This window comes from Orcinus orca, chromosome 14, assembly GCF_937001465.1.
Source record: "Orcinus orca chromosome 14, mOrcOrc1.1, whole genome shotgun sequence".
NCBI classification, from domain to species: Eukaryota; Metazoa; Chordata; class Mammalia; order Artiodactyla; family Delphinidae; genus Orcinus; species Orcinus orca.
The window spans coordinates 70,878,445-70,902,472 of record NC_064572.1 but is presented as its reverse complement, the minus strand read 5'-3'; the positions used below and the strand labels follow the sequence as shown (position 1 = coordinate 70,902,472).

At 36.4% G+C, this 24,028-nt stretch overlaps 1 protein-coding gene across 13 annotated transcripts in view; it reads right to left on the bottom strand.

Annotated features, from left to right (window-relative positions):
• Positions 1-24,028, bottom strand: part of ADD3 (adducin 3) — a 123,183-nt gene that overhangs the window by 23,100 nt on the left and 76,055 nt on the right. For 12 of the 13 annotated variants that reach the window (XM_033421062.2, XM_049697022.1, XM_004265861.2 and 9 more), the window contains exon 2: positions 4,273-4,496. In XM_033421062.2, the coding sequence (XP_033276953.1) occupies positions 4,273-4,467 (195 nt within the window). In that variant the 5' untranslated portion in view covers positions 4,468-4,496. Of the gene's footprint in view, positions 1-4,272; positions 4,497-8,590; positions 8,653-24,028 lie in introns of all 13 variants that reach the window. The other variant, XM_033421061.2, reaches the window with a different exon arrangement.

Below are 24,028 nucleotides of genomic sequence, written 5' to 3'. Positions count from 1 at the left end.
CTGAGCAATCACCACCTACACTCCTGTCGTCCTATCTTTCAGAGTAACATTGCACACTTCTGTTAACAAGTCTAAATTGCTTCTTATAGTGATATGGCTTAAGAACGTTCATTCTTTTTCTGAAACCCACCAACTGATTGTCATTTAAGCAGTCAAGTTCAGTAGGAGCTTGTTGGACAACATTCAAGTGTTTAATGACTCAAAGCCCACTCAGCTATTCATATATCTATCCATCCATGTATTCAGAATTTACTAAATATCTACTATGCACAATGCGCTATTAGTTTTCAACTTACATGATTCTTTAACTTTGATGAGGTCCATCATTTAATTCTAACAGTTTGCCCTGGACACTTCATTCCGAGACAAGGGCAATCATATATATGTCATCAGAGACATATATATGAGGAATATATTGGTCAAAGAAAACTTATGGATTCTCCTGAGTGCATTAACAAAATCTCTAGCTAAACAAGTTTACTCGCCAGCTCTTAATCTCTAAGACAAATACTTTCTTAAATTAAAAAAAAAAATGACAAAAGTGTGTGAAATTCCTAGAAAGAAGTAATAACTTGGAGTTAGGATGAGACAAATTGCTCTTATTTTCTCAGCTCAAGGCAATAAGGTGTCAAGTTTGTTATCCAAATTTACAGACACCAAAATGTCTTATGATTCGAAACTCTTCTTGAGTTGGGTTGAATTAACTTGAGCAAGAGAATTTCAAGAAGAATGAAACAATAATATATGAGTGGAATTTTTTCATAGTTATTGAATGCTTTAAGTGGTACAGCCTAGTGCGTAAGGGTGTGAGCTTTGGAGTTTACATCCAGACCCCACCATTTAACTAAGCTTGTAAAAACTTCTGCAAGTTATTTAATGCCTCTAAGTTTCAGTTTATTCCACTGTAAACTAGGGATAGTAATACTTCTTTGATTGAGTTGTTTTGAGGATTAAATAGGATTTGGTACATAATAGGTGCCTGGTACATAGTAAGTGCTTTAAAAAAAAAGCATTATACTTTGCTTTTATTAGTTTTTCTCCTGATTTCCTTTCTTCCCAAATGAACTCAGCAATTAAAACAGAAGGATTACAAATTTGTTTCTTACGAACATGAATTAGTAATACCTTTGATTTGGATCTTTATTGGTTATGGGTTTTGTCCAACAGAGTGAACCCCAAAATTCACAGGAGACACACAAAGGTTTTAAGAAAATTATATTCACAGAAACATTACAAGCTTGGACTTAAAGAAACAAAGAGAGTACAAAAAGGAAAGAGGTCTTTGAACTCTAAGACCTCTACAAGTGGAACCAAAAGCTCAGAGGGCAGAGCCAAGAACTAGGGAGACTCATTCCTACTAAGTAGAAGGACTGAATCTTCATCAAGGGAACTGCCAAACATTTGCCCAGGTGAATTTCAGAATTGCTATGGACCAGTGACTACTTTGTACTCCCAATTTTCTCCCTTTTTGAACAGGAATGTCTGTAGCAGTTATCTTTGCCTGTCCCACCACTGGGTGTGTGTGGGGCAGATAACTTGTCTCTTTCGTTCTCCGGTCTATAGATTGAGAGGAATTGTACTTAAGAAATTACACTTGAGGAGTATCATCTATACCTGGACCATATTTAGATGATGATATTCTGGATTCAGGCTAATGTTGTAATAGGATGAAACTTTTGCAGGGGTGTTAGGAGATGGTGAGTGTATTCTGCATGTGGAAGGAGGAGATGGTGAGTGTATTTTGCATGTGGAAGGAAGGTAAATAAATTGTGGCAGACTGTGATACTTTTAAAATAAATTGTCATCAGAGAGTGGACAATCCTCCCCTCAAAAGGTGGAGCTTAATTCCTCTCCCCTTGAGTATGGGCTGAACTTAGTGACTCACTTCTAACTAATAAATATGGTGGAAGTGATGGTGTTTAATTTCTGAGATTAGGTCATAAAAGGAACTGCAGGCTCCTCTTTGCTCTCAGATACTTCCTCTGGGGGAGAACACTCAGACAGCCTCAGGTTTAAGGTCCATGTGGCAAGGAACTGTAGCCTTTTGCTGACAGTCATGTGAGTGACCCATCTTAAGATCAGAAACTTCCACCCCAGTCAAGCCTTCAGATGCAGCATCCTTGACTGATGTCTTGACTGCAACTTTATGAGAGACCTTAAGCCAGATCCACTCAGCTAAGCTGCTCCTCAATTCCTGACCCACAGAAATGACAAGCTAATAAAAGCTTGTTGTTTTAAGCTGCTAGGTTTTGTTATTTAGCAATACAGGCCACCATGTATCATTTCCTGCGGTGAAAAGTTTGTTGTATTAAAAGAAATTTGAAAGCCATTGTCCTAAAACATGGCAGAAAGACAAAATGTATATACTTTTCCAAGTCTTTCACAAACAAGATTTTAAATTCACTAGCAAAGATCTAGGGAAAAAATGATCAATCCACAATTCTTTTAAATTTTCTTTGTTTCTCTCTGGGCTAAAAATTATCACTCTTGCTATATGAACATGGAAATGACAATCTATATACCTGCCCTTTCCCATTCTTTCATTAAATTCCCCTGGGCATAAGTAAAATTGATACTTTTAAGCCAATCTACAAGTAGCAATACACAAGTAAAAACATTAGGTAATCTCCTGTTATACTGTCATTAGTTTAGTGGAGAAATTATTTTAAAAAAACCCTGGCATAGAAATGTAGTTGGGTACTTTTTCCTTTTTTTTTTTTGGCTGTACGCTGGCCTCTCACTGTTGTGGCATCTCCCGTTGCAGAGCACAGGCTCCGGATGCGCAGGCTCAGCGGCCATGGCTCACGGGCCCAGCCACTCTGCGGCATGTGGGATCTTCCCAGACCGGGGCACGAACCCGTGTCCCCTGCATCGGCAGGCGGACTCTCAACCACTGCGCCACCAGGGAAGCCCCGGTACTTTTTCCTTTTAAACTTTAGTTAGAATTGAATGATCCTCTTTGGAGCACTTCCCAAAGAAATCTCAATATTTAATAATCTTGAACAAAATCTGAACTTCATCTCATTCTTTCAGTTACTTTATTCTATATATTACCATAATCCTTTGGCTAATGAGTTTGTTCTTCAAAGTGGAGTTTCTTTATAGAAGGAAATATATCTATATAATTAGCATGCTCTTCAAGTATTTATAAACATAGAAACTAGTCTGCATAAAAGAAGGCACTGAACATTTAGTCCCTCATGATGACTTTTCTGGTTAGTCTCCTTTTCATTGGGAAGAGGTTTCTTTAAGGGTTTACTTAAAGGATAGCTTTACATTTAAGCTATACTTAAATTCCTCAAAGCTTGCCTTGCTTTTATAACTTGTACTTGCTTTTATCTAGGCCACTGATATATAAGAATTACTCAGGAGTGGAATTCCCCTTTGGCTTTGGACTCAGCCTCTGTGATTAAATCCACAAGGGCACAACAAAAATGATTCACCAGGGCCACCTCAGGCAGTTCTATGTCTTGGTGTTTATTTTAGTACCTAAGTTGGAAATCTAATAGAACCCCAACCTGGGCATCGTGTGTCTATGTATGCTGAACTCTGTCTTAAGGGGCCCATGATCTTCATTATACATAAAGCTATGAATTCATTTTGCATGTTAAATCAAGCTGTTCACTCATTTTCTAAAACTTATATGTGACCTTTACAATTCCACAAAAGGTTTGTAAGAAACTTAACAAATCACTTGAATATGATTTACAAAGTCTGGATATTACTGTGCAGACAGAATTTTCAGCTTGAGTTAAGGTTAGAATCCATGTTTAATCTAGCTAGTTTGGTGCATATGCATATATGTGTGCCTACATTAGGTGTATGTAACATTAGGCTGCCAAATCACAGACATCCTCACGAACCTTAAGTCTTCCTATGCTGCTCTGAGTGTCAAGATACCCAAAGGAAGAAGAAAGTATGTTCATGGGGTGTATCTATTTCTTGGTTCCTAACACTTCACTCATACCTTTATTTTCTTCACAGATATTCAGTCTGTAATGGGAATCCTTGAGTTCAGTAGCATCTTTTGTCCTCCTTTAATGAAACATTACACTCAGAAATCACTCAAGAAAGTTTATCCTACCAAGACGATACCAGTTTATTATTAAAGCCTTGCAAATTAAATTTATAAATTAGGTGCTTATTTTGCCTCTGAAAGACTGGGGACAACTAGTCACTCTTCCTCCACCCCTCTTCTAACCTGAGAGTATCACTGTATCAAGGTTTCCAAAGAGGAAGAAAAATTATAGCCTTCAAATTATTTTGACTCACCGGACTTTGCAAGATCTGAGTAACTCGTTTCCTCTGCTCCATCATATTGAAGTCTTGCCGTAGATCAGGAGACATGTTCCTCTCCCTTATGTATTCTGGGTCATTTTCATTGATGCGGTCAAAATACCTCTCTTTGTGAGGCACGCTGGGAGGAGGAGAAGTAGTGACCACGCCTTGGCTAGCATCGGAACTCATGCTTCAAGTCTGCCAATTCTCCTTGCTATCTGCATTAATAAACACAAAGTAGGACATTCATAATAAATTCATTATTAAATTCAAATTTTACACAGGTCATGCAGCACTTTTTTTTTTGCCCTCAGAGTAACAGTGGCAACTTTCTTTAAAAAGTAGCTTTTCAAAAAATATTAGAACAATTTTTTATTAAGATAAAAATATCTTAGATTACAATGCTAAATTGGAAATTGATATTTTCAGAGCTAGTGGCAACTTGTGGTTCAATTATAATAATGTCGTCAACTGCTATATGAATTTTTTAAAGAAGCAACGATCAAAATATCTGAAAGTAAAATGCCACACCTAAGACAGCAAATTTTCACAATTAGTGATTACTGTTAGTGGAGATTCTCTTTCCTCTCTTACTCATGCTTTTACGTTAGACCAAACTCTGGCCATATTTAATGATCAGTATTTTACAGTGAATGTAGTTTTAGTTTATTAACACATGAGAGAAACACAGTTGTAAGCTTTTCAAGTTCCAGGGAAAATGTAGGAATTATTAAGGTTGCCAGACTATATAACTTTAGCAGATAGTGCTTCAAATCCAAGTAAGAAAAAATAAAAAGCCGTTCAGAAACCACAGGAACAGCTGATTCATTTAATTATTACTGACACTTAGGATAACCCTTGACTTTATGCCAGGGAAACAAATTCATTTGGGCTTTGCTACAGCTGAGCACCTAATCAACCAACTGTAGTTAGATCAACAGGACAGTTATTTAACATCCATCCCCAGCCCCAGGCTGTGATGGCTTGTGCTAGAAGTTGATGAAGTCATCTAACCCAGTGCTTCTCAGATTGTCTGTGGTGAAGGACCTTCTCCAATTTGCCGTAAACCAGTATTTTTGTAAAATACAAAACAATGCATTTAGATGTCACGGCAATGTCAAACTGCATGAAGTTTCTAAATGCGTAATATTATATTCTGTACTTGTCACGGACTGCAGTCTGCAGACTGGCACTGGATCCTGGACCACACTTAGAGTATCACTGACCTAGCAGAGAGTAACAGTCACTGCACACTGAAGGAATGCTTCCTCTAACTTTTAGATGTGATTTGGCAGAAGCCTAAATCAAGAGAACAGGACACCACTGATTAGTGTATCCCTTTACATAGTTGTTCTTTTGAACTGAATGTAGAAAGTGCAAAAAATGTGCAACAAGGAAGAATAAAAGGAAACAAATTTTAAATAAGAATTGTAAAGACGGCTTTGCTTAACACAATTTTCTCTACAGGTGGTAACAAATGCAACCTGTTCAATATAAATGACTGGGTAACAGAAAAAAACATTCTAACTACAAAATGGTATTTATTCAACGGATTATTTGCCTAGTAAGAAGAATCACTTCATAATAAGGGAAATTAAATGTGAAAAATTCCAAGTATTCTTTTTCTATTTATGTAGAAAACTAAGGGGAGAGAAATATCTGTGGACTTGAAACTCTGAAGATTCTTCACAGCCTTGGATTCCTTCTCAGCAGAATAGTTTCTAGGTAGATCCAGAAGGGAAAAGGCAAGGGCCACCTTTTTTCTTAGGGATCTGAATCCCTGATAAAGACCAGAGATACCTGATCTCATCTTTTAAACACAATAACAACCAGTGAGGTTACTATATTTGTCTCTAATAATAGTTTTCTCTGATAGAATTCATTTCTAAAGCTGCCTTGACTCAGCCCAAGCAAACTCATCGCAAGACATTAAACATTCTTGCATTAATTCTGGTCCTGGAAATGTAAACTTATTCTGTTAAATAATTTTTGCAAAACAATGTTAAAACTGTTTTCTTTTACTTGCCAACAACAATCTCATGCAGAACATTCTAAAAGCTACCTAAATTATTTTAGTGTACTACCCCAAAAATTCATGAAATATGGTTAAAAACACTTTATATCATATGGCTTTAATGAAATTCTGATTTTATGACTAGAAAGCAACTAATCAGTGAAGGAAATGTGAAAAATGAACTTTTCTATAACTGAGTCTTCCACATCTTAATTCATTAATTTAAAAATTGGGAGAAAACACTCAACTAAAGAATGAATATCTGATCATTATATGTGTTCTCCACAGGATAAATGGCCATTTTTTCTTCTTTTTGTGTAACATCCACTATTAATGGAATGATCCTGGACATATTATATTCTTCCAAAAATTAGGTTTTGCTACACTGTTATTAGACTGGCACTAGCCTATGGTATTTTATGTATGTATGTATGTATGTATTTATGGCTGCCTTGGGTCTTTGTTGCTGTGCGTGGGCTTTCTCTAGTTGTGGCGAGCGGGGGCTACTCTTCATTGTGGTGCACGGGCTCTAGGCGCAGGGGTTTCAGTAGCTGTGGCTCAAAGGCTCTAGAGCACAGGCTCAGTAGTTGTGGTGCACGGGCTTAGTTGCTCAGCGGCATGTGGGATCTTCCTGGACCAGGGCTCGAACCCGTGTCTCCTGCATTGGCAAGTGGATTCTTAACCACTGCACCACCAAGGAAACCCTAGCCTATGGTATTTATCATCATCTTGCTATTAACCAAAAATGTGGTGCACAGAGCACCAACTGTAAGAAGCTTTTTTTCATATCCAGCTGGGTTATCAGCAGTCTAAAGGTCTAATCAATCTTTGGAACGTAGTTTTCTTAGAAGCTTTTTATAATAGGTCATTTGAACTGCTAGCAGATAAAAATTTCAAGGAGAATGAAAGTTTTTTAAAAAGCAAACAAACAAACTCACATATATTAGTAAATGTCATGCTGCTCTGGCCAAGTACAGACTACGTGGGTACTCAATAAATGGGACATCAATTAATAAAGAAATCAATTCTGTTTAGTTTACCACACTAGGTCACTGGCTATGAATAAGTCATTTTTTAAAAAGAAATTCCACAAATACTGCTTTCAGTTGGATTTTAACCTATTCCTCAACCGCAAAAAGCTCTGTTTAGCCTAATGGAGGAACAGAGTTAGATAATAAGCTTATGTCTAACTGAATTTGCTGATGCTTATAAACTAATTTTATTAAAACACAGGAAAAAGCAAGGAACTGTTGTAGTAGTTTCATTTTGTTGTCCCAGCACTGGTTTAAGAAACCGATAATAGAAACATTGATAAGTAAAAGCTTAGAGTTTAAAGAACTCTTGATGAATGCATTTTTAGATGAGTAAGGTAAAGAGGAAAATATATCTAACCACCCATTTTAACAATAAAAGAACGTATTGTATACGTGTAACACTTTATATGGTTTATACCATGCTCTTACACCTTTCTACCTTATTTTACCTCTGCAACTACACAATGAGATAGAGGTTAATAATCTGGAGGTTCAGGGGGTTAAGCATCCTGCCAAAAATCACACTGCTTGTGTCACAGGCAACATTCAAAGTCACAATTTCTGTCTCCTAGTCCACTTACAATGAAACATATCATAAAACATAAGAGGGCTACAAAATTTTGAGCCTTTTAGTCGACATTCTGTCCTAAATATTAAACAATTCAGAGTTTATAGAATCTGTCAAAATTGAGGAAATGACACCAAAAAGGGGAAATAGGATTAGAAATGACTCAAAACACTCAGACCTTTTTAAAACTTCAAAAGCTCATTATTGAGCAGACTTGTGGTTGCCAAGGGGGAGAGGGGTGGGGGAGGGATGGATTAGGAGTTTGGGATTAGCAGATGCAAACTATTATATATAAAATGGATAAACAACAAGGTCCTACTGTATAGCACAGGGAACTGTATTCAATGTCCTGTGATAAACCATAATGGAAAAGAATATGAGAAAGAATGTATATATATGTATAACTGAATCACTTTGCTGTACAATAGAAATTAACACAACATTGTAAATCAACTATACATCAATAAATTTTTTTTTTAAAAAAGCTCATTATTTAGCATGGCTTTTTAATACAAGAAGTTTCAAAGTTTTATGTACTTGGAATAAGAATTGAGAATTTATAAGAAGGATATAGAAATAAGAACACTAGTTTGCCATTTTGGTGCTCTTCTATACCTAGATACTCAACACTAAGAGCTTTACACAGATTTTTAAGCCAATCATAAGCAACAACTGATTATTTGCAATTTTACATACCAAATACTATAGACCGAAGTGTTATTTCAAGCCTGGAAAAAACTTAGGATCCACAAGATTATCTGAAATAAACAGAATTCAGAAAAAAAATAAGGGAAGCTTTAAGCATTATTTACAACAACCAAGACATGCAAACAACCTAAGTGTCCATCCACAGACAGATGGGTAAAGAAAATGCGATACACACACACAATGAAATATTACTCAGCCATAAAAAAGAAGGCAATTCTGCCACTTGCAACAACATGGATGGACCTTGATGGCATTATGCTAAGTCAAGTAAGTCATATAAAACAAAGAGAAATACCATATGATATCACTTATATGTAGAATTTAAAACATCAGACTTATAGAAACAGAGTAGAACGGTGGTTGCCAAGGGCTGAGGGGTGGGGGTAATGGGGAGATGTAGGTCAAAGGGTACAAACTTTCAGTTATAAGTTCCAGGGACCTAAGGTACAGCAGGATGACTATAGTAACAATACTGTATTATATATTTGAAAGCTGTTATGAAAGTAGAACTTTAATGTTCTCACCATAACAACAACAAAATAAGTATGTGATGTAAGGCTGTGTTAACTAACCTTATTATGGTATTTCACTATACATGTATCAAATCATCACATTGTATACCTTAAACATATACAATGTTATGTCAATTATATCTCAATTATATAGTTACCCATAAGACACATATCACCAAATACCATTCTGGAAGATTAGCATACCAAAAGGAAAAGACTTTTTACTCAACCTAACAAATTTGCTTATACAATATAAAAATAAGTGGTTTCTATGCTTAGAGAGAAATCCTAAATTAGTCTGAAATAATGAGATATGGGCCACAGTTAACTAACGTGCTGTATATAAATATATGTCAGAGGTCCTCCTTCCTTCCTTCCAAAATATTTATTGAGCATCTACTATGTGCCAGGCTTTGTACTAAAGGTATGGCTGGAATGTTGAATCAAATCCTTCTGGGAGCTCCTAGAGTAGTTCAGAGGTTTCTATAACCCAGTGAAAAGGACTCTACCCATCATAAGGGGAAGCTTCCTAGAGAACATAACATTTTCTTACACTAAGGAAGGTACAGGCCCAGGGAAACGGCAATGTGCCAGGGAATAAAGTTAGCAACGGGATAAACAGCACATCTTACAGAAGCAATTGCTTAAAGATTTGGTTAAAAATCAGTCCTACAGGTAACTTAAAGCATTTAAATACATTATTGTTATAATAAAAAGTTACATGAGTTTTAAAGAAACAGGTGAAATTCACACTTGCTTAGAAGGCAATGCAAACTTACTAACAGACTGATAATGCAAGCCAAGTAGTAATTTCCTACCATTTCTCAGAATTTTGTACAATATCAAGCGAAAAATTGGGTTGTCAAAGTGAAAACTTTACACTTAATGATTACTCTAGTAATCACTACTTATTAATGCATACACTCTATTCTCCTTCACTAAAAAGTTGACCCAGAAGTTTTTTCATAGTATTTTGTAATAAAGTTCAGTGGTTTTACTAAGACTAGGAAATCAAGCCTATTTCACCCACTAATGTTAAAATATTCTTTTCTGGGAGCAGGGGAATAAAGTAGTCTAAGGAAAATAACAATATTAATAGGCCCCTAAAGATAGCAGCTAAGTAGACTTCTTTAAATAGAAGTTTTCTCCTCAAGCTAGTTTCAGGAGTAAGATTTTAGGTCCTTGAGCTTAAAAAAATTCAACAAAAACTAACAAGTCATAAGCAGTATATGTAAAACGGTGCCAGTTTTATTCGTCTGAGGCTGATTTTTCTCAAGTTGTTTTTCAAGCTTCTAAGTCAGAAATGCCACAGAAAATGCATGTGAGTTCACTTAAACCGGGTGTGAAAACCTTTCTACACATTTGTGTCAGTCTTGCCTGACCAGAGCCCTTATTCCATCCTACCAAGAGTTGTCGTTCTTAAATTCCATCTTTTAATTTGATCTGATTATGTCTGTCTTTCTTATAACCTTAAATGGCTTCCTGTCATCCATGGGATAAAACTATTCGTGGCTCACTTGTTTTCTCTTTCCCTCATCACCTCAATACATAGAAAATACAATTGCTTTGTCTGTAATAGAAACATCCAAGCTTAAACTTTCACAAATATAATATAAAGAAAACCCCAGTAAAACCCACCAAACTATCTTTACAATGCTCCATTTCAAATTCTTTTGCTTTTCTTCAAAATTACTGTATACATACAGAAATTCTAGTGATTCTCCAAAAGCTTTACAATATTCTTTAAAATGGCCCTTGCAAGAGAGCCTCCTCAAAAAAAATGGTGAAGAAAGTGTACATCCATAGGCAAAGAAAAAACAAAAAGAGAAAGAGAACCTCAACCTAAGTCTTATACCTTATTAAAAAATTAACTCACTTCTAAATATTAACCCAAAAGAACTGAAGACAGGTATTCAAACAAAAACTTGTACGTGAAATGTTCATAGCTGCACTATTCACAAGAGCCAAAAGGTGGAAACAACCCAAGTGTCCATCAACTGATGAATGGATAAACAATAAATATGGTGTTGCCACATAATGGAATATATATCCATAAAAGAAATGAAGCACGGATACATCTACAACATGAATGAACCTCAAAAACATTAGCTAAGTGAAAGAAGTCAGACACAAAAGGCCACACATATTATACGATTTCATTTATATGAAATATCCAGAACAGGCAAATCCATGGTACCGAAAGCAGACTGATGGTTGCCAGGGGCTGGGTTGTGCGGGGGGCAGAAATGGGGAGTGACTGCTTAATGGGTACTGGGTTTCTGTCTGAGATGATGAAAAAGTTCTGGATCTAGATAGTGGTGATGGCTGTACAGCACTGTGAATGTACTTAAGGCCACTGAATCATACACTTCAAAATGGTAAATTTTATGTTATATGTATTTTACCATGATAAAAAATTAACTCAAACTAGATCAAATTAACTCAAAATAGAAACTATAAAGCTTCCAGAAAAAAAAAGAAAATCTTCAGGATTAAGTCCCAGGCAGTGTTTATAGATTTGACACCAAAACATGGTCCATAAAAGGAAAACTGATAAATTGAACTTCCCCTAAATTTTAAATGTTTATCTGCAAAAGACCCTGTTAAGAGGATGAAAAGACAAGCCATAGACCATGAGAAAATATTTGCAAACCGTACATCTGACAAAGGACTAGTATGTATAATATATAACAAACTCTCAAAACTCAACAGTAAAAAAAAAACCAAACAATTCAATTAGAAAATGGGCAAAAGACATGAACAGCCATTTCACTGAAAAGGATACATGGTAGAAAAGCATATGAAAAGATGTTTAACATCATTAGTCACTAGGGAAACACAAATTAAAATCACGAGATACCACTATACAGGTCCCAGGATGGCTAAAACAAACAAAAAATAATGATAATCTCAGACGCTGGAGAGGATGCAGAGAAACTGGATCCCTCATACCTTGCTACTGGGAATGTAAAATGGTACAGCAACTCCAGTAAACAGTTTGGCATTTTATAAAACGAAATATGCAACTATGAAATGACCCAACAATTGCTCTCCTGGTCATTTAATCCAGAAAAAAGAAAACATATGTTCACACAATCTGTATACAAATAAAGCTACTATGGACATTTGTAACAGTCAAACACTGGAAATAATCTAGATGTCCTTCAACAGGTGAACGATGAAACAAACTGTGGTATACCCATCCTATGGAACATTATAAATATAATAAAATGGAATGAATTACTGATACACAACAGCCTGAATAAATCTCCAGTGAATTACACTGAGTAAAAAAGCCAATATCAAAAGATTATATACAGCATGATTCCATTTATATAATATTCTTCAAGTGACAAAATTATAGAAGTGGGGAATAGATTAGTGGTTGCCAGGGGTTGGGAAGGAGTATGCTCTGGAGGGAGGGAGGGAGGGAAGGAGGGAGGCAGGTATGGTTATAAAAGGAGGTATGGTTATCCTTGTGGTGATGGAATTCTTCTATGTCTTGACTACGGTAGTGGATACATGAACATACACATGTGATAAAATTGCACAGAACTAACACACAAACATACATCCATACAAGTGACTTACAAGCAAAACTGGGAAAATGTGAATAAGACCAGTGGATTACCACAATGTCAGTATCCTGACTGTGACATTACACTATGGTTTTACAAGATTTACCATTGGGGGAAAGTGGATGAAGGGTACAGGATCTCTCTGTATTAATTCTTATAATTGCATGCAAATCTACAATAATCTCAAACTTTAAAAGTTTAATTTGAAAAAAGGCCATTCCATAAGAATGTGATCAACTATAGAGCAGAATAAAGCTTATATTGTAGTTATTTTTAGGTATCTTTTGTACCAGAATGTATTTTAAAAGCAGTTCCGTCAATACAACTAAATTGCATCTGAATAAAAATGCATATTCTATTAGCGTCACCTGGTCACTGCAAAATACTTCTCATGATGATTAGTCTAGAGCAACTTTAGAACTTAACATCTGCTTACATAGCAGTTTACTCAAGTTAAGGACAATTAGAATATGAAGCCCCCGGAGACAAAATAAAATACTGTAAAAAAGCATTTAACGGATACTGTTCAGATTTCAGTACTAGGCTTTATAAGCCAGGGCACACAGCAAGGGGAAACATTAACTCAACTGTTGGCTTTGTAAAGGAACTTTAAAAAATCTTGCTGTGGTCAGATCAATTTAAATATGATTGTTTTCTATCAGAAATTTTCACTTAGTTGAAAATAGTTAAAATGTTCTAGGAGCCTTAGCTGATTATCAGACTAAAAAACTTCTAATTATATTCTAAAAATTTCCTTGTATGTAATCCTGTCAAGAAGAAAGCAGAATGGTGCAGAGTACTGGACTGAGGACAAAGAGACCAGGACTCAAGTCTCTGCACGTCCACCAAGTACTGTGTGACTTTAGAGTAGCCATGGCACATTCAATCAATAAGTGGCTGAGCATCTACTACGTGCCAAGGTCCTACTATGTGGAGATAAAAATGGCAAATAAGACACAGTTCTTCCTGAGGTTTGCAGTCTAGTGAGGAACACGAAGAAGTAAGTAAGCAATTACATCATAAAGTTCCCAAGATTAACTGTAAAATAAAAGGGCTATCTCAAAAGACCCTTTAGATTTTCCTAGTTCTAACATCCTATGGTCCTACTGGTATCCCCTGATCTAGTCCCATAATGAGGCAGATAAGGAACCTTGATATAGCTTGATATTCATAACAGCTAGAGATTTTCCAAGAATAACTAGAAATTCCTTACTTTAGAGATGGGTCACCACAGCATTTAGAAACAACTGTCAGTGCTGAGCTCTTGCTATGTGCTAGCGGCTGGAATTTAAATGCATTAGCTCATTTGCTCCACATAATCCTATGAGGTAGGTGTTATTATCTCCATTTTACTGATGAGGAAATAAAGTCACTGAGAAGTAACTTGTTTCAGGTCCAAGAGCTAGCAAGTGGTGGACCAGGGATTTAAATCTAGTCTGTTGATCTCTAAAGCTCATGGACTTAATCACAACTCAGACCCAGGCAGGGGTAACTAGTAGTTTCTTTTCAAATGCCAATTCCAGCTATTCGGTGGCACTGAGGGGTTGAAAAGTTTTACTCAGGCCCCAGAAGAAAAAGTACCAGAATTACCATGGCTTAGAAGGGAGTCAGGCATCTTCACTACTGCCCGCTAAGGAAGGATGTTTTAAGGGAAGTAAGTGGTAGATTCTAGTTCCTCTTAACCGTGAACAACTAATTCTAAGCATAAATATTCCTGCTTCCAGGTGATATTTGGAACAACTCAGTTCCAGGGCTCCTTCTGTTTAAAATTAACCAACCTTATTTTTTAATACCACATATACACAGTCATGCTTTCTACTACTTCAGAACAATATAAACACCAGTGCAAACCAGTATGAACTACATTAGGGGAAAAAAATTAGTCTTTCAACAATGTTCTCTGAATTGAAAATGATGCAGAAGACAGATTAAAAAAAAATAATGTTATAAAACTTGTTAATACTATGGGTTTTCCTCTGGCCATGCAGATTAGAAACAAGATATCAAGCATAAACAAAATTCTAGCTTTAAAAACATTATCCAAATATTTATGCAGTAACTATACAATATGCATGTTTAAAGAACATTAGGTTCAAGACAAAATTAGATAAAACACTTTAGAATGATGGCTTTTGAACTTTTTAAAAGGTAATCCACAGTAAGAAATACATTTTATATTGTAATCACATACAAATACATGAGATGTATAACTGAAACAAATTCAGGACATGATACTTTCCCTTACTATGTAGTATATTCTGGTATTTTCTATTTTAATCTCTTCCTTTTTTAAAAAAATGCTCGTCAAATTGATTTATGATGTATTAATAAGCTGTTATAATCTACAGTTTGAAAAACACTACCCTAGGAACTCTAAGTCATGGTCAGATGGGAAATAGAAAGGACAAGAAGAATGTGTGTGTGCATGTGCGTGTACGTGTGTGTGTGTGCATGTGTGTGTGTGTGTGTGTGTGTGTGTGTGTGAAAGAAAGAGAGAGAGAGAGAGATGGGGGGAATGAACATGTGCTAGAGAGATGGAAGGGAATAAGAAATGATTCTTTTTTTTTAATATTTATGGCAGATTATAGCAATAAGATCCTAGTCCTTTGTGGGATAACTAGATTTTCCTCCATCTGGGCACTTAGAAAGCACCATCTGTACTACCCAATGTCAGGGTTTTTTTTTTTCCTTCATTTTTCTTGACTCATATCTACTTCTAGCTCAATTTTCAAGACCTCTTTGCTTATGTTTGTAGTCCCCACAACAGCAGAATACTCCACAGCAGCGGCTGAACTGAATTATTTTACTATATCACAACTCCTTCCAAAACAACCTTGTTTGTGTTACTTCTAGACTGGGAATGGTAAAAACAATCCTATGAAAAGTTATTACTTATAAAAAGTTTTTCCAAACTTGAAATTCTTGGTAGTTTTAACAGCTTTCTCTAGAACATAAGCAAAAAGATGGCTGTACTTTCAAGTACCAGGCCCATTGTTTGATATTTAAAACAATAATCAAAGATATGCCGAGACTTCAAAGCAGCATATTTGGTTAAAAACAACAACAACAAATGCTAGTTTATTTAGTTTTTCTTGATGAAAGTTACTATAAAATTGTGAAGGTATTTAAAGTTCTAGAAAACAACTTGGACTCTGCATAAACTATGACAAGCCACATCAGATCGACCACTGAAATTTTATTCATTTTAAACTGCAAAATACATGAACTACTTTCAACTGCTAGCCAAAATTTTATATACAGCTGACAGAGAAATTGATACATATGGAAAATTGAACAGAAGTAGATAAAAGTCAAGAAAAATGAAAAAAGAAAAACAGGCACTGAGTGGCACTGAGTAATACAGATGGCATTTTCTAAGTGCCCAAACGGAAGAAGATTTAATTATCCCACAAAGCACTAGGATCTCATTGCTATAACGGCTACTGATTCTATGAGAGCTCTCTTGGAATTTTTCAGACTAGATTCAAGGAACACATTTTACTGATGAGAGGAAACTATAATCAGAGGCGTTGAGTAATTTTTCTAAAGCTACAATTTTTCTAAAGCTCAAATATCAGATATTGCTATAAAATCATAATAATGACATTTATTAGTATTACCATATCATTCACAGACTGCCCCATGGCCATAATTTACCCTCAAATGAAATATAAGAAAAAAACAAGGCCCACCACACACAGTTTATGCAGGTAATTTATAAATAGTATTGACTGAGAAGAATAGGCTATAAGGAAAGCCTAAAAATCCTAGTGCTTCTAAATAGACTTAATGTTATGATTGTCTATCTGTCTAGCGTGCACAGAAAAGTAGATGTACAAATGAGGTAGTTGTATAGTGGTGGTTTGCATGACTTAAATACCTAAGGAATACACTTTCTTTAAGTAACTAGATTTTTAAAGATTAAGAAGTATCTACTAACATATTACCAGTAAACTAAGGATCTGTCCTTTCACTTAAATTCTTTGAAGGCTTTGAAGCAAAAATTAAGAGAACAACCAGTCCAAATCTCTTGTTTTCTAGATTAGATAACTAATGAAAGAGGTCTTCATACAGAGACATGCCCAATATCATACACCTAACATCATCAGGGTGATCTAAGTTCTCCTAGCTCTTTATGCAACACAATATCGCCTCCTCATAATTGGCCTTCTTTTCTATCAGTACTTAGCAAACCAGATAAATAAGATACATAAGGACAAGGAGTATTAGGACATGGGCAGACCAAGAAGCTTAACGAAGTAGGCAAAGATAAGTAGTATCATAAAATATCATGGAACATTCCATAAAATTTTGAGTTCCAAACAAAGAGGAACTAAATACATTTAGGGTAAGGGCCCTTAAACTGGTTCAAGTCCATCTGAAAACACCACCACATGGGCAATGATCAGTATGTTGGAAGTTGTAACTGTTAACCTAGCAGATAACTGCTATGTCTTAATTAGAAGTTATCAGAATGACATTGACTGTGCCCTGGGTAACAGTAAATTATGTTCAAGTTTACATTTTTATCTCTAAAGTTAATTTAGCATCATTTTGAAAGAGTTGAGGGCCTTTAACTATTTATAATGAAACAAATCAACCCTCGGAAAAAGATTATGTTGGCAATAATTCCACTGTACAGATTAAAAAAACTGAGATTTAATCATTTGCCTCGGACTACCAAATATTCTTCACCAAACAAGGAATTATTCATGGTTATAGATCTTAATTAGGTGTGGAAGAGTTGACCGAAAAAGATGGAACGGCTCAAAGGACTGTTATTTCCTAGAAGTATACACAGCTATTATAAACTTAATTACTGTCTTTCTTTACTGGGGCACCTGAAAATATATTATAGGATCACAATATTCAGCACCAAAACAGAAATGGTAAATATTATCAAAGTAGTAAAATAAAAAAATCTTGAATGGCTACCAAACTGGTATAAATGTGAAAATTTAACTCTCTGTGGTCTATTGCCAGAATCCTAAAATTGATCCAAATGGTCCTTAAATTTCTGAATACTTTTTTTTCTCTTCTGAAATGACTTCTGTTGCGTATATCTTTAAAATAAAACTATAAACTTTAAGCTTCAATACAAAAGTCTAGGAAAAAATGAATCTATAGTTGATTAGCAAAAGATACCATTAATCTGGGCCTGAGTCAAAAATGCAACTTAACTCAAAAACCTAAAAGTAGAATAACAGGGCTTCCCTGCTGGTGCAGTGGTTGACAGTCTGCCTGCCAATGCAGGGGACATGGGTTTGAGCCCTGGTCCGGGAGGATCCCTCATGCCACGGAGCAACTAGGCCCGGGCACCACAACTACTGAGCCTGCGCTCTAAAGCCGGTGAGCCACAACTACTGAGCCCATGTGCCACAACTACTGAAGCCCATGCGCCGTACTCTGCAACAAGAGAATCCACCGCATTGAGAAGCCCACGCACTGCAACAAAGAGTAGCCCCCGCTTGCCACAACTAGAGAAAGCCTGCGTGCAGCAATGAAGACCCAACACAGCCAAAAAAAAAAACAAAAAAGTAGAATACCATATGATCTAGCAATTCCACTCCTGGGTATATATCCAGAAAAATGAAAACACTAACTTGAAAAGACACATGCACCCCAATGTTCATAGCAGCACTATTTATAATAGCCATGATATGGAAGCAACCCAAGTGCCCAGCAACAGACAAATGAATAAAGAAGATGTGGTGTATATATATATACAATGAAATATTACTCAGCCATAAGAAAAAATGAAATTCTGCCATTCGCAGCAATGTGGATGGACCTAGAGAATATTATGCTTAGTGAAATAAGTCAGACAGAGAAAGACAAATACTGTGTGATACAACTTATGTGGAATCTAAAAAAATACAAATGTATATGCAAAACAGAAACAGACTCAGATATAGAAAACAAACTAGTGCTTACCAAAGGGGAGAGGGAAGAGGAGAGGAGAAAATTAGGGGAATGGGATTAAGAGATATAAACTGCTATGTATAAAATAAACAACAAGGATGTATTGTACAGCACAGGAAATTATAGCCATTATCTTCTAATAACTTTTAATGGAGTATAATCTGTAAAAATAGGGAATCACTATGTTCTACACCTGAAATTATTATAATATTGTAAATCAACTATACTTCAATAAAAAAAAATCTGACAAAGTCAAGGAAAAAATGCCAACAATAATAAAACAAACTAGTAACAGTAACAGCAACCCTTTATGTTTCTAAGGGTCTTGTACTTTTAATGGAAGTTGATAGCTGGCTCAGCATTTACTAAAAAAACAGATAGAAGAAAAGTATCAACTGGAGGGCACAGCTATGAGAGTATTTTGGTCTCAAACTGTTTTAATAATAAAAGCAATGCTGCTAATTAACATAAACTACTTTAGCAAACATGAAAAATACATCCTGTGCTAGTATAATTGGAACATAGTAGTAGTTCAGTATAACCATAATACACGTTGTTTAAGTAGGTGCTTGCTAGGTCACACTGAGCAGGGTGATCCAAAGACCAAAGGCATTCACTGCTGGATAAGGCAGAAAATGAATCTAACTTCTTTCTCACTAAGGTATCAGTAGTTGATGAAGAATATTTTATTGATCAACACTATCTGTTGCAAGGAACAGAGAGCTGGACTTCTGTACGTGAAGAGTAGGGGCTGGGGAGAAGAGAGTCAGTCACTTGCTTAGACATTGGTAGGAATGGAAATAATGTTCACCAGTAATTTGAAAAAAACTTTCATTATAAATAGGTCAAATTTACCAGTTTGTAATGGCCATGCGAGGGACAGAGTTATAAACTTGAAAACATGTACAAGAAGTTCAGAAGGAGTGTATTTTCTTGAAGCCTAAACTCAATCACTTTTTAGACTTAGCTCAAATTGTTCCCAACGTGAATCATTCGGAAAAGCAAATATAAGACTGATTTTATATATATATATATCTTATAAAATGATGAGTAAAACAATCAACCAGAGAGAGAGGCAATCTCTCAAGTATCCTGCAGAATCCAAAAACACATGGCCTCAGTGCCTTTACCCTCCTTTCTACAAAACATGATGAACGTTCTGTATATATTCCCTCAGTCATCATTTGTCTTCAACATTGAGTGTATTGGAAATGGTTGGGAAAAAACCAAAAGGTGGGGTTTTTTGTTTTTTGTTTTTTTCCCCCAAGAGAAAGTTGACAGAAACCAGTGGATTGATTACTCAGATGTGCCTCCAAGACATTTAGTTTCTGTTATTATGTCCCCTGGTATCAGTGAAAATTTTTAAATTGAAATCCAGGAAACTATCCAGAACTTGACAGCTCATGATAAATGAGAGGTTTAAACAAGTGGAATTAGTGGAGATTACGATTTTTAAAGAAAGATTCATTACTCTCAATTTCTGGAGATACCTTAAATCGTTGGCTCTTTACTATTTAGTAGTCCTGGAAAAAAGCTTTTTTTTTTAAAAAAAAAATTACATGTGCAGCACTGAGCTTGAAAAATTTAAAGCCATTGCTTTTGACATTTTCTTGAGAGCAATGTCTGAGGAAAAATCACTCTTACCTATTACTGCATATCTACCCTGAAACCTCAGGAAACTTTTTCCAAAGTGAGTATCAGAATACAAGTAATATAGAAAACTTAACTCCCTCAAATTCCAATCTTACATATACCTATTTTTCAAAATTTCTGAACTCAAGAAATTCTAGTTCCTCATTCTGAAGAAATGCAAATGATCCTACAAAAGCTCATTATTAAAAATGAGTTGAGTTTTCAAATCAAAACGTTCACCCAAAAGGCTGGTCTAGAAAACTGATTTGTTATAGTGGATGGTACTTCTAATGGTCCATTCCTAACGTGATTGTTGTGACCAGTGAGGGACAGTAGGGAGGCTGGCACAAAAAGTATGAGGCAAAGCTCCTTATGTTAAAAATTGGAGGAAAATATACAAAAAAATCTTAAAGAACACAAGGTATGAGTATGTTCCAAGAGTTCATTTTGATCTACTATCAGGTATCCCAACTAAAGACTTCTGGCTTTCATGATTATAACTTATAAAATACAGCTGCAAAAGCCAATCCAAAAGCTGTAGGTAACTCGTTACTGCAAAGAAGTCATTTGAAGGAGTTCCTACCTCTAGATTTGGCTGGTAAGGAGGATTTCAGGATCATCACAACCTCATCTGTTTTCTTTCTATGGAAAGTCTAATACTGAGTCATGAAAATGCAATTTATTAAGCATAGGTAATAGTACTTGAAAATTATTTCCAAAAACACTGGTCATAACCCACCATTTAGAACTCTGATAACAGTTTTAAGTGGAAATCCATACAAAGAGATGTTTATCAACCTTGAAAATCTGTTTTTATAATAAAAAAACTATTTTTGGGAAACTAGCTTTTTCAAATGAATTATCCTTTAAATCTAAAGTTTGATATCACATCCTGTACTGGGGTTGAATAGTGTCCCCTAAAATTCATATCATTACCTCAGAATATGACCTTATTTGAAAATAGGCTCTTGGGACTTCCCTGGCGGCACAGCGGTTAAGAATCTGCCTGCCAATGCAGGGGACATGGGCTTGAGCCCTGGTCCGGGAAGATCCCACATGCCGCGGAGCAACTAAACCCATGCGCCACAACTACTGAGGCTGCACTCTAGAGCCCACGAGCCACAACTACTGAGCCCACGCTCCACAACTACTCAAGCCCACGTGCCTGGGGTCTGTGCTCTGCAACAAGAGAAGCCACCGCAATGAGAAGCCCACACACTGCAACGAAGAGTAGCCCCAGCTCGCCACGACTAGAGTAAAGCCTGTGCGCAGCAACGAAGACCCAATGCAGCCAAAAATAAATAAATATATTAAAAAAAAAAATAAAATAGTGTCTTAATTTGTAATTAAATTAAGATGAGGTCATATTGGATTATGGTAGGCCCTAAATCTGATGACCAGTGTCTTTATAAGAGAAAAGTAAGAGAGATGTGGATACAGAGACATACAAGGGAAAAAGCCATGTGATGATGGACAGAGGCACAGACTGACCTGATGCAGCCACAAGCCTAGGAACACCAAGGATTGCTACCAACTACCAGAAGCTGGGAGAGAGACACAAAACAGATTTTCCTCAGGGCAGCCAAAAGAAACCAACCCTGCTGACACCCTAATTTTGGACTTCTGGACTCAAGAACTGTACGAGAATAAATTTCTGTTGTCTTCAGTCACTCATTTTGTGGTACTTTGTTATGGTAGCCCTAGAAAACTAATATACATACTGTTCCAATGGAATTTCCATCTTAATAATACCTATTTTAGGAGGCATTTCACCATCACAACAGTGTAGATAGATAGCACACCTTTGCAAAATCAAAGTCAGCTCTTCGGGAATAACAGAAATCAAAATAGCAACCCAAATGACATTAAAAAAAATAAATTTATTTTTGGCTGCATTGTGTCTTCTTTGCTGTGCGCGGGCTTTCTCTAGTTGCAGTGAGTGGGGGCTACTCTTTGTTGCGGTGCACGGGCTTCTCATTGCAGTGGCTTATCTTGTTCCCGAGCACAGGCTCTAAGCCAGCGGACTTCAGTAGTTGTGGCTTGCGGGCTCTAGAGCACAGGCTCAGTAGTTGTGGTGCACGGGCTTAGTTGCTCTGCAGCATGTGGGATCCTACCGGACCAGGGCTTGAAGCTGTGTCCCCTGCATTGGCAGGCAGATTCTTAACCACTGTGCCACTGGGGAAGACTCCCGAATGACACTTGATATACCATTTGATATACGTAAGGGCAACGCAACACAGATGTCTTGCACAATGGTATGACTTTTGCAAACTATTACCATGTTAGATCAAGAAACAGTGTTTCCAAGAAAATATGAAGATGATATGAATGTTCTTGTCATATCAGATTCTGAACAGAAATTTCTTTGTAAAACTCCATGAAGATTCACAATGAACATCAACCACAAATTAAAGATGCAGTGGGCTCTACTGGTTCTATCATAGCTGAAACACTTAAAGCAGTTATCAAATTTTAAAATATTCCAGTCTGATGGAATGTCTTTTCATTAAGCAAGAGTGGATTTAAAAAGCCATTCACTCCGTTTATCAGGTTTCTTGCCATGTGTACATACAAGCTGCATTTCTGCCCTTCTCCCCACATTAGGGAACACTAAACCCTAACCTGCAGATTCAGCATCATGCCAGGCTCTGGGCCCCCAGGATTATGAGAAACCTTAAGAAACTAGTTTAGCAGCTCAGCATCAAGTTAGTCTTGCTGCTGTTGCTCCCATTCTGATGTCTGACTTTCACTTCAGCAATACTTTTATCTGATTGTTAATAATCAAACTCTGTTAATCTCTTAGCCACTCCACTCACTCTAAAGCAGCCTAAATCCTTTTCTTGTTTTTCTATCAGGTAACTCCAAATACTTTCAAAACTGAAGATCTATGCCTGAACCCTCTTTCCCAGGTCTCAGTCTTAGACCCTTCTATCCATTTCTACCATTCCCTAAGGTAACCTGATGGGTCACACCCTGGCTTACAGTAGGGGATTTCTGATGCCATGCAAACTTCCCTGGTATTAATTCCCCATCTAGGCTTCTACCTATTGCCACCCTTTGCCAAAACACCCTGTTCCTATGCACTGCCTACAGGCCAGGGTTTGAAACCTACTGTCCAACCTCCCTGACAGTCCATACACCTGGGCTTTTTCCTACTGCCTGTTGCTAGGAATCTGCCCTGTCCTCAGGGGTCTGCCTGGATTCCAAATCTTTGTCAGGCATTCAGCTACTCCGACTCTGTTACTGACACCATCCTTCTTAGTAATTTAGCTTTCGTGTTTTTCTATTAAACAAATTACATCAGAATTTTTAAAAACACAATTTTTGATGAAAGTATGTTTTTATGGGGAGAGAGGATTAATGGCCAGTAGTCAACATTTCCTGAGCATCTACTATTACCCAACATTGTTTTAAGAAGGCAGCATGTTTTAACTCATTTAATCCTCATAATAACCTTAGACAGGTAGGTGCTATTACCATACTCATTTTACAGACAAAGAAACAGCATTACAGAAGTTACGTGTACAAGGTCACATACCAATATGTGTGCAGCTATGATATAAATTCAAGTAGATGGGCTCCAGAACCTGTGTTCTTTACCACTACACTATATTGCATCTCTACCTTCTGCTACCCTATCCCCATCCCTAAACTCCAATGATGTTTTCAAATTTTAAGTCATTTCAAATTTATACCTGTTAAGATCCTCCAGTAAATGTTTCCAACTCCTCCCCTACCCAGCCCCAAATCTAAGTCCCCAACTCTAATGTGAACTCTTTGAA